Source organism: Centroberyx gerrardi, chromosome 14, assembly GCF_048128805.1.
Source record: "Centroberyx gerrardi isolate f3 chromosome 14, fCenGer3.hap1.cur.20231027, whole genome shotgun sequence".
In the NCBI taxonomy this organism is placed as follows: domain Eukaryota; kingdom Metazoa; phylum Chordata; class Actinopteri; order Beryciformes; family Berycidae; genus Centroberyx; species Centroberyx gerrardi.
Genome location: NC_136010.1, coordinates 22879679 through 22894963, shown reverse-complemented (window position 1 = coordinate 22894963; position 15285 = coordinate 22879679). Strand labels below are relative to the sequence as shown.

General features: G+C 41.8%; 1 protein-coding gene across 2 annotated transcripts; it reads left to right on the top strand.

The window, feature by feature from the left end:
• The first annotated feature begins 996 nt into the window (after positions 1 to 996).
• hck (HCK proto-oncogene, Src family tyrosine kinase) lies at positions 997 to 15237 on the top strand. Of its 2 annotated transcripts, none has more exons than XM_071918746.2 (13): positions 997 to 1154; positions 6055 to 6194; positions 7479 to 7518; positions 8339 to 8429; positions 8608 to 8703; positions 9099 to 9202; positions 9972 to 10121; positions 10851 to 11003; positions 11226 to 11408; positions 11929 to 12005; positions 12928 to 13081; positions 13502 to 13633; positions 13762 to 15237. In XM_071918746.2, the coding sequence occupies exons 2-13, from the start codon at positions 6063 to 6065 to the stop codon at positions 13962 to 13964; spliced, it is 1515 nt and encodes a 504-aa protein (XP_071774847.1). In that variant the 5' UTR covers positions 997 to 1154; positions 6055 to 6062; the 3' UTR covers positions 13965 to 15237. The 2 variants fall into 2 exon arrangements, with proteins under 2 accessions (XP_071774847.1, XP_071774845.1); XM_071918744.2 differs by having other exon boundaries at positions 8336 to 8429.
• Positions 15238 to 15285: the final 48 nt, after the last annotated feature.

Genomic DNA, 15285 nt, shown 5'->3' with positions numbered 1-15285 from the left:
TCTTATGCTCATCTCATCACTCTCCACTCCCTCGCTCCCAACCTTTCTCCCCATATGCTCTCTCTCTCTCTCTGTCTCTCTTTGTCTGCAGCCCGGGTTTCAGTGGGAAGTCGGTTTTCTAATCCTGACATTTGATTAAGGATTAGTTGAAGAGCCGGGGGATTTCTCTGATGTGTTGTTGCTGACCTGCGGTGCCACTGGGGCCGAGCCGCCCACGCCTCCCCTCTGCTCCCTGCACCCACAGCATACAGTGGGAGCATGACAGTTGTAAAACTATTATTTGAATATATGTTAGAGTTGTCGTGGACACCATGCAAAAGTGTCACTCCCATTCATCCATCCATCCATCCAACCCCCCCCCCACCCCACCCCCCCATCCTTCCACTCCTCCATCTACTATAATACTATTACTATGCTGGGACACAAAGTAACCCAGATATCTGTTACAGGCTAAACTTTTGGCTTGGGAAGAAAAATGTCCAGTAGCTATTTATAACCTCCTCATGACGTCATGCAGCAGGAGCATTGTCACTAACCAGTGGAATAGTGGTAAATAAAAAGATGGGTGAACTATGACCTCCAGTAGGTGATAATTAAGTCCAACCAACCACAAATATAAACAAAAATGTCCAGAAAAGCTTAAAAAAAACTATTTTCTTATCATTTACATACATTTGATGCTATTTAATTTGATGTGCACCATGAATTTATGTCACAAACATTTATGTCACCCTAAAACAAGGCAGTATAAAATAAGTTTTAGGTGACTTCAGCCATCACTACATCTTTGGTGCCAACTGGCCGACGCACCGACGCGACGGCAGCTCTCTGCGCTCCACACCAGAAAGCATCATTAAAGAGGCAGCTGAAAAAAAGCGATAAGCCGGCTATTCCTGCCCCCGAAACAAACAGTGTGATTGGCGTGAAGGCAGAGAGCTTGTTCCTCTTTCACCAACTCGGTCGCATCAAACTTCCTCGTCAAAAGTCAAGTGCTCCGCGCCCCGCCGCACCGTCCACACATCACCCGCAGCGAAGTCCTACCAGGATGGAGCCGACATAAGAAGACATGAGGAGTTTTCTGTACAAAGTAAAACGACTCTAGAAGATCATCAGCAACTACAGAGATATTTGGTGAAGAGTCCGGTTGAAACGAGGTAAATGTATTCTTAATCTCCTTTGCCTGTGGCGGGAGGGAGTAGCCCAACTGTGAAAGTGGATGACATTATGAAAGTATGATGCATGCGATACATGTGATAAATATGCGGTAGAATCACATCGTTTTGTCTATGGTTGTCCACAAGTTGACATGTTTATTGTCTCATTTTACAACAATGATGCTCAGGTAAGTCTAACTTGACAAAAAGAGGAACTTCAAGGTCTTTGGGTTGAAACAACCACCGCCTATACAATAATCACTCGGTGTGCTTTAACACATTCACATGGGAGGTTTGTTGCATGTGCAGAGGGTTTGATCAAGTGTGGAAAGTGATAAAAAGTGATGAAGTGAAGGTTATAGTCAGCACTGCCCCAATACTTTCCTTTTTCTTAGAGTAGCATAAATGATGAGTCTCAAAAATGTTCCCATCTTAATTTAGCCCTGTGTACTTCATCTTTGCTTCAACTTTTTTTTTTTTTTCCAGCTATTTTTAGATGGTCCATCTAAACTAAACCAGACTAGTTTCTGTTCTCTATGTGTTTTCTTCCAGATGCTTGTGCAGTAACTTTAATTTTAGAGTTTGTATAGGTTTGTATAGACAGTCAAACATAGACGGGCCTTACAGTCAAAATACTTTTACATCTCTTACACAACCCAGATCTTCTTTGAGCTTTCCCTTAAGGCTTTGTGTTATATTGTGTAGAACAGAAGAGGTTTAGGGATATAAAGATATATGAAGACTTCTGTATTTTTAAATGATCTTATATAGTCCATGCCTTAAACCTAAGCCACAATAGTACTAAATCCCAGGGCAGTTTTGACTCAGAAATTGACTTTGCATTGTGTACTGTAAGAAATGCCAATATTACATCACATTGGTGGCCATTGCCAATCCCCCATCATGCGTCTACCTGGCGTCTATCTTGCATTAGTACTGCAGCTGAGCCTACATTTTCATTGTGAAAGACCCCAAAATTTGCGTCTTTCAAATGATGCAAGATTCGTGGTTGGTTGGTAGAGCGTTTCTTGCCCTGACAGAAGAGCAACATTTGAATCTTCCAAACAATGCAACTGTGCAGCAGCATTCAGAAGACCACTTTATTTGGCAGGTAAAATTAATGTGAATTAATTTGTCTTTGGTGCAGGGATATATGTATCAACAAGCTCGCATTCAGTCCAGCAGGACAGTGCAGAACATGTAGCACAGGACGCTCATACTGTACAGTGCAGCACAATGCAGTGTGCCAGTAAAAACTAAGCTGAAATGGAGAAGCCCATCCGTCCAGAACCCCCGGCCTTCCCTATTGATAAGTAACTTCCCAATGCAAAGTGGCTGGTTTAAGCCTTGGGCAGTGTTTGTGTGTGTGTGTGTGTGTGTGTGTGTGTGTGTGTCTGTGTGTGTGCGTGTGTGTGCGTGTGTGTGTGTGTCTGTGTGTGTGTGTGTGTGTGTGTGGGAGGGGGAGAGGGGTTGGGGGGGGGTACTTGTGTATGTGTATCATGTGAGCACTGTACAGTGGCAAAGCAATAGCCTTCTTTCTTTCTTTCTGTTATCCTGTTGTGTGGTTGTGGTCACATGCCAGTGAATCTGATTGGCTGGTGATGTTGTGGTTATGGCTGGAGGCAGCCAAGCAGGTAGACACAGCATGGCAGCCATTCAGAGCCCCATGAATTTGCATCTGAATCCACCCAGAATTCACATGAATTATTCCTGTCTTAGACAGACCTCCCATTCACTGTCAATGCAGCGGCTCTAGTACGTGTCTCCTGATGACACCATTGAGAGTGTTGTGGCTTTGGAGAGATGTGTTCATGTTTACAAATTTGGACTGAACTTTTCAAGGTCATATGATTATTTATTATGTTAATTGTAAGTTGAGTGAAGGCTGATTCTGACACATGTCACTGCAGTATAGTTTCACACTTGTTTCTTCTCTGGTTTCTGCTCAATATTCGCTATCAACTTTCAAAACAAATGGCTTATATAGATATATATAGGTGAACTATATATAGATATATATAACTCAACTATATACTCTCTTAAAGAGTTTAGATGGCAGCGGTACACCTGAATAGTACAGTGCTTATTTTGAGTATCACAGGTCTCCAGTTTGGTTCTTAAGTCATTGTGAAGCTCATGTGACCTGAGAGGTAATCTGAAATCAAGACATTTATATTCTTAGGATCTTAACAAATACAATATTCAGTCCCTAAGTGAAAGAGAAAAATACACAAATCAGATTCTTTCTTTTGTTTTTTACAGCCACCAGGGAGGTTTTGTTTTTGCTTCTGTAAGTTAGTTTGTCTGCCTGTCAGTAGGATATTTCAAAAACATATGAGTGGATTTCCATGGTATTAGGTAAATTAATGGTGGACAGATAGACCTTGGGTCTGATTAGAAATGTAGCTGATGACGGCTGAAGTTTACAGAGCAAAACTAGGACAATGTGTGACCATCAGTCTCATACTGACCTCCTAGTTATAGCCTGTTTATTGGTTTTACCTGGGATAGGAATCGCAGCGCAGTTTTAAATGAAAGTCAAAACTGTGTAAAAAGAAACCCTGGCACTCCTTTGATCAACCAATCTAAAGAGGAACAAAGTTTGAACAGAGAGAAAAAGGAAGCAAATATGTTTACACCATTATTTTTGAACAGGTCAGCTCGAGAACACAGGAACTTCCTGTGGCTAACTGGTCAAACGAAACATTTTCCATGACTTACTACTAGTGACACTGTCGTGGCACCAGGCCAAGAACAGTAATGATTATAGTAAAGATTGTAGGTATTTTTTTGTATATGGCTTTTAACAGCTGCTCACAGAACCACTATAAACTCAAAGTGACAACACCATCACTGTCAGAGTGTTGGTGAGCACAGGCTGCTGCAGTGTTCACCTGTAGACTCAGTCGTGTCCTCTGGTGTTTTGGGAAGTTCTGGTTCCAGCAAGTTGACATGACCTTTAAAATCATAGTAAGTTGTTAATGATTATTGGGGCCAGTAAGCAGCTGTTCTGTGCTACTGAGAAACATCGCTTCCTTCCGTCAGAAAATGTGCAATGATCTGCACCTGAGAGGTGAAGAGTGAAGAGTTATACAGTATAACTCTTTCTTTCTCTTTCTCTCTCTCTCTCTCTCTCCCTCTCTCTCTCTCATCTGTTTATGTCAACCAAGATGAGCTATAAAACAAGGCTTCTATCTCTCCCAACACAGACTCCCTCTCTGTTCGCTCTCCTATCAATCCCTGTCTGATTTCCATCTCACCAGTGTTTCACACGCCCTGTTCCATATGACTGCACGCACACGCACGTATACATGCATACACACACACACACACACACACACACACACACACACATACAGTACGATACTAAGAAAAAACAAAGTATTCCATAGATGACACAAATGAACAGTGTGGCTGGGCAGATATGAAAGGCCTTTCAGTGTTCATCCAGTTTTGGTTTTAACAGCTGTGGTGACCCATGGAAGAGCTTAATAGCACTTACTGAGACTTAAGAATCAACAAACAATTGCAGCCAGTGACTTAGCTGTTACGCTGCTATAGTGCAGGAGACTGTAAAGACTCAAGAAGAAAGACATATACCAATAGTGTGGCGATGGAGAAGCTGGCAGAAGCACATCAGAAAAAAAATCCTGCAGTCATCTTTGTCCTCTCAGTCGTCCTCCCCCTGTAGCGAGGGACAGCAAACATTAGCATGTGACATGTCATGTCACGTTCACGCCTTCCCCACCCAGTATTAGTGACATGACAAAATACAATTACAGTAACACCCATAAAAAAAGTGATCTTGCCGTGAACTTGACTCATCTGATCATTGTTGTTCTCACGGTCTTCACCTCCCGCATGGCCCCATCCTCCTGTCCACCAACCACAAAGTGTAACACAGTGATCCAGATCCAGACCCAGATACGGATGATTCTATCCTCAAAGCATAGCTGTTTCTTAAGCAAATGCCTTACAATGACTTAGATTTCTGAATAACCCATTATGTGTTTTGCTTTAACGGCAATAATCATTTTCTGAAAGTATGTGTCAGTTTTTTCAAATGGTAGATATCTCATTTTGGAATGAAATCCTTCACATACATTAATAATGACTTCAGGTAATGTCTCCAAGGGAAGGGATTACTTATAGATTCACTCCTAATAGTGTTTCACCTTTCATCTTGAGGAAGGCCATCTAATACTTTAATTGTTCAACTCTATGATTGTGTTTTCATGCAAACAGTATTACAGATACTAGTTCATAATCTGTTTATGGGGATTATGGAGAATATAATTAAAACAGAAAAACACAAATGTTCAATAAATATTTTATTTCTACCCAATAATAATTAAGTAATAATAACCATGATTAAATGTTATTCTTCTGACAAGCAATATAGTTCTTGAACAGTAGCAACACATGGTGGTGATTTTCAGTTAACACCTTAATATTTAAATGAACTGTTATGCGTTCGTAGGTGTGTATTTTTACCAGATATATCACAATAGTTTTGAAAGTGACGCATGCAGTGATGTAGTGGTAAATAATAACGCTGGGGAAACTATGACTTCCAGTCTGTGATCATTATAAGGCAAACAACCACCAATATGAACAAAAATGATCAATTATATTTTTAGAAAAGCTAGAATTTTTGCTTTTTTCCTTAAAAGATCCAACCTTCATATAACTTCAGTTTGTGTACAGAACATGGGTTTACCCTCCACTACGTCACTGTTTATATCTGAACATATACGTGCAAACACATTGTAGTGCTAGGAGGGCTAGTCCTGACAGTGTCAACATCTATATCAAACACCCCGATGAAAAAGCTGTTTTCTGCTGGGTTTCAAAGCTGTCGTTTGTCCGCTTGCTGTGTCTTTCCGCTGTCCCCCTGCAGACCGCACCATGGGCTGCGTGGGCTCAAAGAAGGAGCAGGAGCCTCTCAGCAAAGGGACGGTCAACGAGGAGCTGCAGAGCCGCGGCCAGACGCCCCACTACGTCAAAGACCCCACCGCAGGAAACTCCACCAGCAAGGCAGTAAGCAGTAATATAGTGATTAAAAAAAAAAAATCTGAGAAAACTATGACCTCCAGTCGGTGATCATACGGCAAACAACTCCCAAAATATATTTAAAAAATCAAATATATTTTCAGATAAGTATTCATTTATGCTCTCTTTCTTTAAACGGCCCTGTCCTCATATACATTTATATCAGTTTAATTCAGTTTTGTGTCAGTTTAAAAAGGTGCGTAGACTCTATTCTGTAAATAGAAAGGTGAGTAAACTGACTTTAGGTGGGTTTACCCTTCAATACAACCCAGACTGTAAGTGAAAAGAAGAGAATAGGGATGGTGACACATAGAGAAACAGGCAAAGTGCAGAGAGGAGAGTGACAAAACGCAGAAAGAGAGAAGATACCCACTGTATCACAGCAGTAGTTCTCACTGCAGGTGAGCAGGAGCCAGCTTCCCTGTGTGTTTGCAGAGATGATTGATTTGCACCTGATGTACAGTCTGTGTGTGTTCCCGTGGCGCGCTGTGACTTTGCATACCGACCAGACTTTGATCTGTGCCACGGGTAAACTAGCTGTACTGCATGTAAGTGTGGTTCCTCTGGTCACTGCTTCCTGTGTGCTGACTGTAATGACTGTCACAGACTCTGTCGCCCTCAATGGGGAAAGAGGAAGTGACACAGAAGCAGAACCGGAGCGCAGAGTGGGGGGGACTTGTGATCAAAACCTGAGCAGAAACCTACACTCTCTCCTATATGATGTCCTTATTTACAGTCTGTCTATCTGGCTGTCTGCTCTCTGTTCCCTTCACAGCTCTGTCTCACTGTAAACTGCAGTTTGGTGAAAACAAATTGTTTCTGCAATGGAGAAACCCCACTGGAAACCCTTTAGTTTTAGCCTAAAAGTGTTCCAAAAACATAAACTTAACTGTTAAAGGCATTTTCAAATGTGAAAATGTGACAGCCCTTTCTTTCACATTTGATCAATTTGTTTTTCTGTTTGATAGTGTATTCTAGTGAAAATCAGGTATTAAATTGAGTCTGAACTGTGCTGTTTTCACTTATTTCACTCTAGCCCTAAAATCTGGGGAAAAACATCTTGTTCATCAATAAGAAACAACATTTTTCATCTCAGCCAAGTCTTGCTTTTCCAGTTCAGGCCTGCTATAGCTCAAATGAAGTGTTGAATCAACAGATTAAGAGCATGGCATTTACATGAAATGCAAATAAAATTGAATCAATCTAATGAAAAAAACTTACATTTAGATCCAATGGAGCTGAACTCCTCTCCATATCTCTCTTTCTCTACAGAACAGAATGCCATCCAACGGCCCTCCAAACTCTTCCGATGGTAAGTCACACTTTTTTTTTATTAAGACACAACTTCTGCTTGTATGTAGTGAAACCCTCAAGCAGCACTTCTTGTGTCTGTATCTGCGCTAAAATCAACCACTAAGCTCTCCATTAGACCTCAAGTGTATTTCCAACCTCCCAGCGTGCATCTAGCAGTTTGTCAGCGAGATGGTCACTGTGCCTCAGACTGTAATCTAGGTCAGCACAGGTCAGACAGGGCGAAGCGCTGTCTGGAGCTCAAGACAACATTCGAGAGAGAGGAAGGAGAGTGAGAGTGTGGGTTCAGAGTGATAACCCCTCTCACTGCCTCACCACACAGGGCTTCAGTGCAGAAGACCCACCCTGCACTGCTATTATTATCACGCAGACAAGGAAGTCAGCTCAGAGTCCAGGGTAGCTGACGGCAGCGGGGGTATAGCACACATAGACACTTTTATACTCAAGTGCAGCACGTGCAGTGAAGACAGCACGCACTCCAAGACTCATGCAAACTCTGTCTGTCTCACCCTCCATTACATACCATTGCTGCTGTGTCTCCAAAATGTCAACATTTCTCAGAAAAGCAGCCTCGTTTTTACCTTGACCACTATGCATTTTTGAGTTTATCCAATGAGGTTTGAAAGGCGTTTTATAAGCCTAAGGATAGTAACATTTTCTCAGCACACAGAAGACCATGTAATCCTTCAGTTGAAATGAAAACATGAAAATCACCAAACTTAGCGATAACAGCGATATATTTTACATTGTAAATCATGACAGCGGTGTATCAAAGTGAGCCTTTTCTCTCTTCTTCTTTTCCACCCGTGCTCCTGAAGCAGAGAGCATTGCCATTGCGCTGTACGACTATGAGGCCATGCATGATGGAGACCTGGGCTTCAAGAAGGGAGACAAGCTCAAAATCTTACAGGAGTGAGTATAACGCATAATTACCCACAGAACAAGTTGCAAAAAATGTGTCAATAATAAGTGCAATAGATGTCTTTGTGAACAAGATATATTCACATATGTTTCACATTTGATTCACACTCTCTCTCTCTCTCTCTCTCTCTCTCTCTCTCTCTCTCTCTCTCTCTCTCTCTCTGTGCAGATCGGGGGAGTGGTGGAGAGCCATGTCAATCAGTACAGGTCGGGAGGGCTACATCCCCAGTAATTATGTAGCCAAAGACACACTGGAGACAGAAGAGTAAGTGTGCTCATGTTGACAGCACTTCATTGACTCACAAGCACAGTGCACGCTTTAATATCTCTCTCATGAAAAGTGTTCTTTTTTTTCTATAATTCAATTCTTTGATTGGATATGATAGGATAACATATGACACAATTTTACAGTGGAACTGAGGCTACGCAAATATCTTCCTAAAACAAAGTATTATACATTATCATCATCATTATTAGTAGTAGTAGTAGTACTAGTATTATGTAATTGTATGGCACTCAACAAAGTTACAAAGTGGTGTTGAATAAAGGGCACAAAGCAAACAATATTAGCAGTCAGCCATGATAAAAGTAAACTTTGCCCTGCTGGCTCTGTTAAGGAGTGTCCATATGAATCATTTCTTCTGCCTGTTTGTTGTTCAGCTGGTTCTTTAAGGGTGTGAGCAGAAAGGATGCTGAGAGGCAGCTGCTGGCCTCGGGGAACAAAACGGGATCCTTCATGATCCGAGACAGTGAGACCACCAAGGGTGAGCCGACACATTCAAAACAGTTTATTGGTCCATCTGAAAGAGTGATGTGCCAGTGCTTCAAACAAGTGGGGTGAACAGGGTAGTTAGTACACAGAGAGAAACTCTTGATAGTAAAACCTGGAGTCAGGTGGGCAGAAGTGGACTTAATTCTATCTTTACCATGCACACATGTCAAGATGTAATGAAACTATATGATTTATATTTTGAAACACATAAAATATATAAACAAACAGTTAAGCCTTAACATAGTTATTATGCTTCTTTAGACCAAGCATCTCTTTAGCTGTGCTGTAGCAGTATTTCATCTTGTGTAAAGTCCTCTGGTGTGAATTCATCTTTGTTACAAAGAGTACATTATACTAGGCCATTATTTGCCTTTTATTATATATCAGATATCAGTGTCATCCACACAGACCACAGCTACATAAAAACAGTCCGTACAACCTGCAATGAAGTTTTCTTTTTTAGTTTATTCTCAGTTATGTGTTTTTTTTTTGGAAATTCATTCTTCATTTAAAGGCCTAATATATCCCAGAGTTTCCTCTACCACTGAATAGATATGGTAAAGAGTTTTAGTGTCTCATGGACTAAATGCTGTTTCACCCTGACAAGAATAAAATTCTGAGGGAAACTGAATACCTGTACATTTCTAGCATGAAAATTGTTACATTTAAAGATATTGAATATCAGCACAAAATATCAGTATCTGCCTTAAAAGCCCATCGACAGTCGAACCGTAGCGGTAACTGCTGCCTTCTCCCCACAGGCAGCTACTCTCTGTCCGTCAGGGACAGTGATAACCAGTCCGGCGACACAGTGAAGCATTATAAGATTCGTACGCTGGACAACGGAGGATTCTACATCTCCCCTCGCATCACCTTCAGCACCCTGCAGGACCTGGTCAGCCATTACAAGAGTGAGTCCACTGTCTGATGTGGGAAGCACACTGAGCAGCTCATTTTAGCTGACTCAGTTGCTGTGTAGCTGTAAAGTGTTTGTTACTGCAGTATTACCTCCTGATAGCTGTGTGCCTCCAGCTTAACACAGTATTCGAGGCTTTGTCTCTCTCCATCAAGTCTGTAATGGAACAGGCAACAGAGGAATAATAAACCGTCACTATGGATTAGTTTCCTCAAGTTTGCACTCATTTACTGGTCTTTTAAGTACCTGACACACCCATCTACAGTTGTCATTGAATAATACCAGTGGACCAAAGTACAGCAGGTGCTAAATGCCTTGCTTGAAGCCATCAGGGAAGCTCTTAGTGCCAACAAGGCTTAGATCTGTGTATCAGGAGGAGGTGAAGGTTGTTGTGAGGTAAAGGATGGTGAAGCGTGAATCTCACCACAGTCTGTGTTGCACCACTAAACCTCCTGCTCATACTGAGGGCACACTCTGCTGGACAAATAGAAAACTTCACTTTCCCCTCGACATTATCACTGTTTACAGCAAGGTGATACACTTTGTGTATTGTGCTGTAATCGCCACTGACAGCATTGGGATAGTTTATTGTTAGGTGGAATGGATTTTTCTTGTATAAACACATTGTATAAAACTTAGACGCTCTACAGTCTGACCTCTAAGACATCAAAATGTAATAAACCCTAATGATTAACATAAATATATTTTTGTCCACTTATTCCAGAGCAGGGAGATGGCCTCTGCCAGTCCCTGACCAACCCCTGCCTGAGCCCCAAACCCCAGAAGCCCTGGGAGAAAGACGCCTGGGAAATCCCAAGAGAGTCACTCAAGCTGGAGAAGAGGCTGGGCGCCGGCCAGTTTGGAGAAGTCTGGATGGGTGAGACGAAAGTCAATCATTGTTGGAGATAGTGGGCAGCTGTACTCATTCTTGTTGAGTGCTGATGATTCAAATATGTTTGAATCAAATCAAAGATTCAAATATGTTCATGTTAAAGATTATTCCATCGGTTACTGTGGAACAACATGCACAGTTGCTTGTCATGCAATTTGGTTTGTTTACAGACATTTTTATAACATCTAATTATTGCTGTGTTTCCAGCCATGTACAATAAGCACACCAAGGTGGCAGTGAAGACCATGAAGCCTGGCAGCATGTCAGTGGAAGCCTTCCTGGCCGAGGCCAACCTGATGAAAACCCTGCAGCACGACAAACTGGTGCGACTCAACGCTGTGGTCACCAAGGAGGAGCCCATCTACATCATCACTGAGTACATGGAGAAAGGTCCGTGTGTGTGTGTGTTTGTACATGTGTACTACGGTTCTGCTAATGTGGGTTTTTGAAGACGATACTGATACCAATATTTTTTGACTGAAGAAACCGATAGCTGTTATTTTGTGCCGATATTCAATCTTTACATTTTCCCATTTTCAAGCATTCAGTGTTTCCCCCAGAATTTTATTCTTTATACTATTCAATGGAAGGGGAACCTCTGGGACACATTAGGCCTTTAAATGTAGAATTAATTTCCAAAAAACATAATTGAACAATTAAATCAATAAATGAAATGGGCAAAGAAAATAAAACTTCATGTCAGGTTTTACAGACTGTTTATGTAGCTGTAGTCAGGGAAGAACCTCCATCATATTGGCAGTGGACGACATGACTGGCCAATATCTGATATTTATTAAAAGCCAATATAATTTTATCATTTATATATTTATATAATTTAGTCTGTCAGTCTATCCCTTGTCCCTACATGTATAATGTGTGTTTCATAATGTGTTTGTGTGTGTACTCACAGGCAGTTTACTGGACTTCTTGAAGAGCGATGAGGGCAATCGTGTCCAGCTCCCCAAGCTCATCGACTTCTCTGCCCAGGTGAGGCTCAGCCAGTCACATGTACTGCCATTCCTCCATTCCAAACAATGGCGGCTCGCTACATCCGCTGGCCATTTGGCTGCTGCGTGTTTTATGTCAGCGAATCCTTTGTTCCTCCTACATTTCAATATTCAAATCACTTCTCGAGTTCAGCAGTCTGTTGTGAAGTGGATTTTATCATTCAGTACCTGCTTTAATGCATTTTAAAGTGATCGATTCTGTAATTCCCTGACATTACATACAGTAGAAGCCTGGTACATTATAGGCCATGGGTGATACTACATCTGCATTGTTGCGTCTCTGGCTCTCTATATCAACAAACAAAGAAGAACTGAACTCTTTCTGAGTAAGAGTGAACTCGGAGGCTATAGCTATTGTCAATAAAACACTCAAACAGAAGCTAGGATGAAGAAATGCGGAACAATAGAGGGATTGTTCAAAAATAACAGAGAGGGAAGGGAAGAGGAAGACGAAGGTTAGATCTGGCCGTTCTGATTTAAATCTACCATGACGGATTTTGTTATGTTAAATTGTTCAGCTGATAGGTGACAGATGGGGCTTATCTGGTTTTAATGCGAGTGTTTGTGTGTGTGTGAGAGAGAGAGAGAGAGAGAGAGACTAGTGATATCTACAGATTTGGCTCACACAGGTGGTGTTCATATCATAGGAGACTAAATGTTGATGATCATTTATTACTATAATTACCAGCGGTGTGCTTTATTTACCCAGCATTGCAAAACTGAGAACCACGTCAGGCAGATTATGCAATGGCATCAGAAAATGACACATGAAGACTGCAAATAAATAGCTGGACAATGAGTCACTCCATTTACTGAATGAAACAGAGCAGGGTTATTGTCACTGACGGTTACTATTGAGCCACATTTTCATTCTTTTCACTGACTATTGTTTTTGTCTCTAGACTGCGGAGGGCATGGCCTACATTGAGCAGAGGAACTACATCCACAGAGACCTGCGAGCCGCCAACATCCTGGTCAACAAGGCCTTAGTGTGCAAAATCGCCGACTTTGGCCTTGCTCGTATCATCGAGGACAATGAGTACACAGCCAGGGAAGGTGAGACGCTGTAGAGTGACACTCAATGGCTATTCACCATTACACAACAGTGTCGCGTGGCCAGGTGTTATCAGCGGCGCTGGGGAGGAAAGCAGAACCGATTCCCCAGAACTGAAGAAATGGGAGCGGTCTCAGTTTCAACAGTTCAGTGAAGTTTGCCTTGTGTCAGTGAAGTATGTCTGTGTACATGAGTGACTGACTGAGTGAGCGAGTGGGTGAGCAAGAGAGCAGACGAGTTAGAGAGTGAGTGAGCGAGCCACTGGCTGGCTGATTAACTGAGTGAGCCAAAGGACGCAAGTGTTTGAGAAGATGTGTGTCCAGAGGAAGAGAGCTACTGTGTACTACCAATGTCGATGTCGTATATCAGCTGATACTTTGACTATTGCTGATGCTGTGTTTCTCATTTCCCCCCATAAACAGGAGCCAAGTTCCCCATCAAGTGGACGGCCCCTGAGGCCATCAACTACGGCTCTTTCACCATCAAATCAGACGTCTGGTCCTTCGGCATCTTGCTGACTGAGATCATCAGTTATGGACGCACACCATACCCAGGTAAGGGAGCCACTCAATTCAATGTCTATGCAGCATTGGCATGGAAGGTCAGTGTGAGTTCTCATTTACTTTCCAGACATTGCAGCTCAGCAGCTTCTTTACCCAGTTATGCGTTCTTGTCTTTAAAGGGATGACCAACCCGGAAGTGATCCGTTCCCTGGAGAAGGGCTACCGCATGCAGCGCCAGGACAGCTGTCCCAAGGAACTTTATGAAATCATGCTGGAGTGCTGGAAGAACAAGCCCGAGGACCGGCCCACCTTCGAGTACCTGCAGAGCGTCCTGGAGGACTTCTACACCGCCACAGAGAGCCAGTACCAGCAGCAGCCATGAGACGCCCATGCAGAGACACATCTAGGCAGACACATTTTGTGTTAGAGTACTGTACCATTCATGCATAACAATAATGTCTAATTTGTACATGCAGCAATGCAATCCAGCACACAAGCATGCACATGTTATCTCTCTCTGTTGTTCTCTCTCTCCCTCCCTCTCTCTCTCTCTCTTACACACACACACAAATGCCAACGCAAACACATAGCAGGCAGATATATGCTGTTGTACAATCCTGCACTGTCTTACATACAGCACATAATCCTCCTCACAGACTGTTGTTACACAGATACAAAGATACACGGCCATATTCACAAACAAATGATTATAGGTCATCTGAAAGCAGTCGCATGGAAAAGACTGGATTTTGTCGTTTATGCTCTGGTGCACATTGTGCATCCATCAAAAAGAAGGTAGAGCCACGATTCAGATGATCACAGTGAAATGTGTGCGTGGTCCTGCTCAGATTAAATAGGGTTATTATCAACAATTCAGCAAGCAAAGCTGCCTTTGTCTGTTTTTCCTCCTGGGAAATGTACAGCGTTTTACTTTGTGAAAGGAAAGCAGATAGATTTTACAAAGTGCAATGTGTACGGCTGATTACGCTTTAAAAATCTTCTATTTATATTCCATAGGTATTTTCCATTATGCTGTGGCTGACTTCAGCATTACTCCTTCATTGTGCCTTTTGCAGTGGGTGATTCTGTTCATTCAGGCTTTTATATATGCTCTGTATATAAGCTGGGATACACACAGCGATGCAAGTCTTCAGGGATAGGGTCTTCAATGAGAAGCCATACGAATTCATTTTAGCTGTCTACTCTTTCAGCGCATTAATTTTTTATTCTGTATTTGGTGACTTGATAATATAGCAAACACGTAATGATTCATCACGTCTTTTGGCCTTCTTGTTTTTTCTGTTTGGAGAATTAATTTATTTGTGCACATAGTACTCTGATCCCTCTATCTTGAATGTATTGATCTTTCCCAAAGTAAAACCTTTTTTCTTTATTATCAAATGATTTTTTTTTTCTTTTTTTGTGAATGACTCTTGGCTCCTGCTGTCTCTATTCTACATTGGTTGAATAATGTGTTTAGGGTACTGTTTTCCTGCACAATCGACAAATGTTGACAGGGGAATGGTATGGTGTGGATATATATATCATTTCATTAACATTTTAGTTTTGTATCGATATGAAACAAGCATTTTTTGGATATTTTCTTAGATGTTTGGTTCAGTGAGAATGTGCTTAATAAATTGTTTAAGAAACAATTATCTTCACAAATGTCTATTTCTTTTATCACAATGCTCATTTTTTAA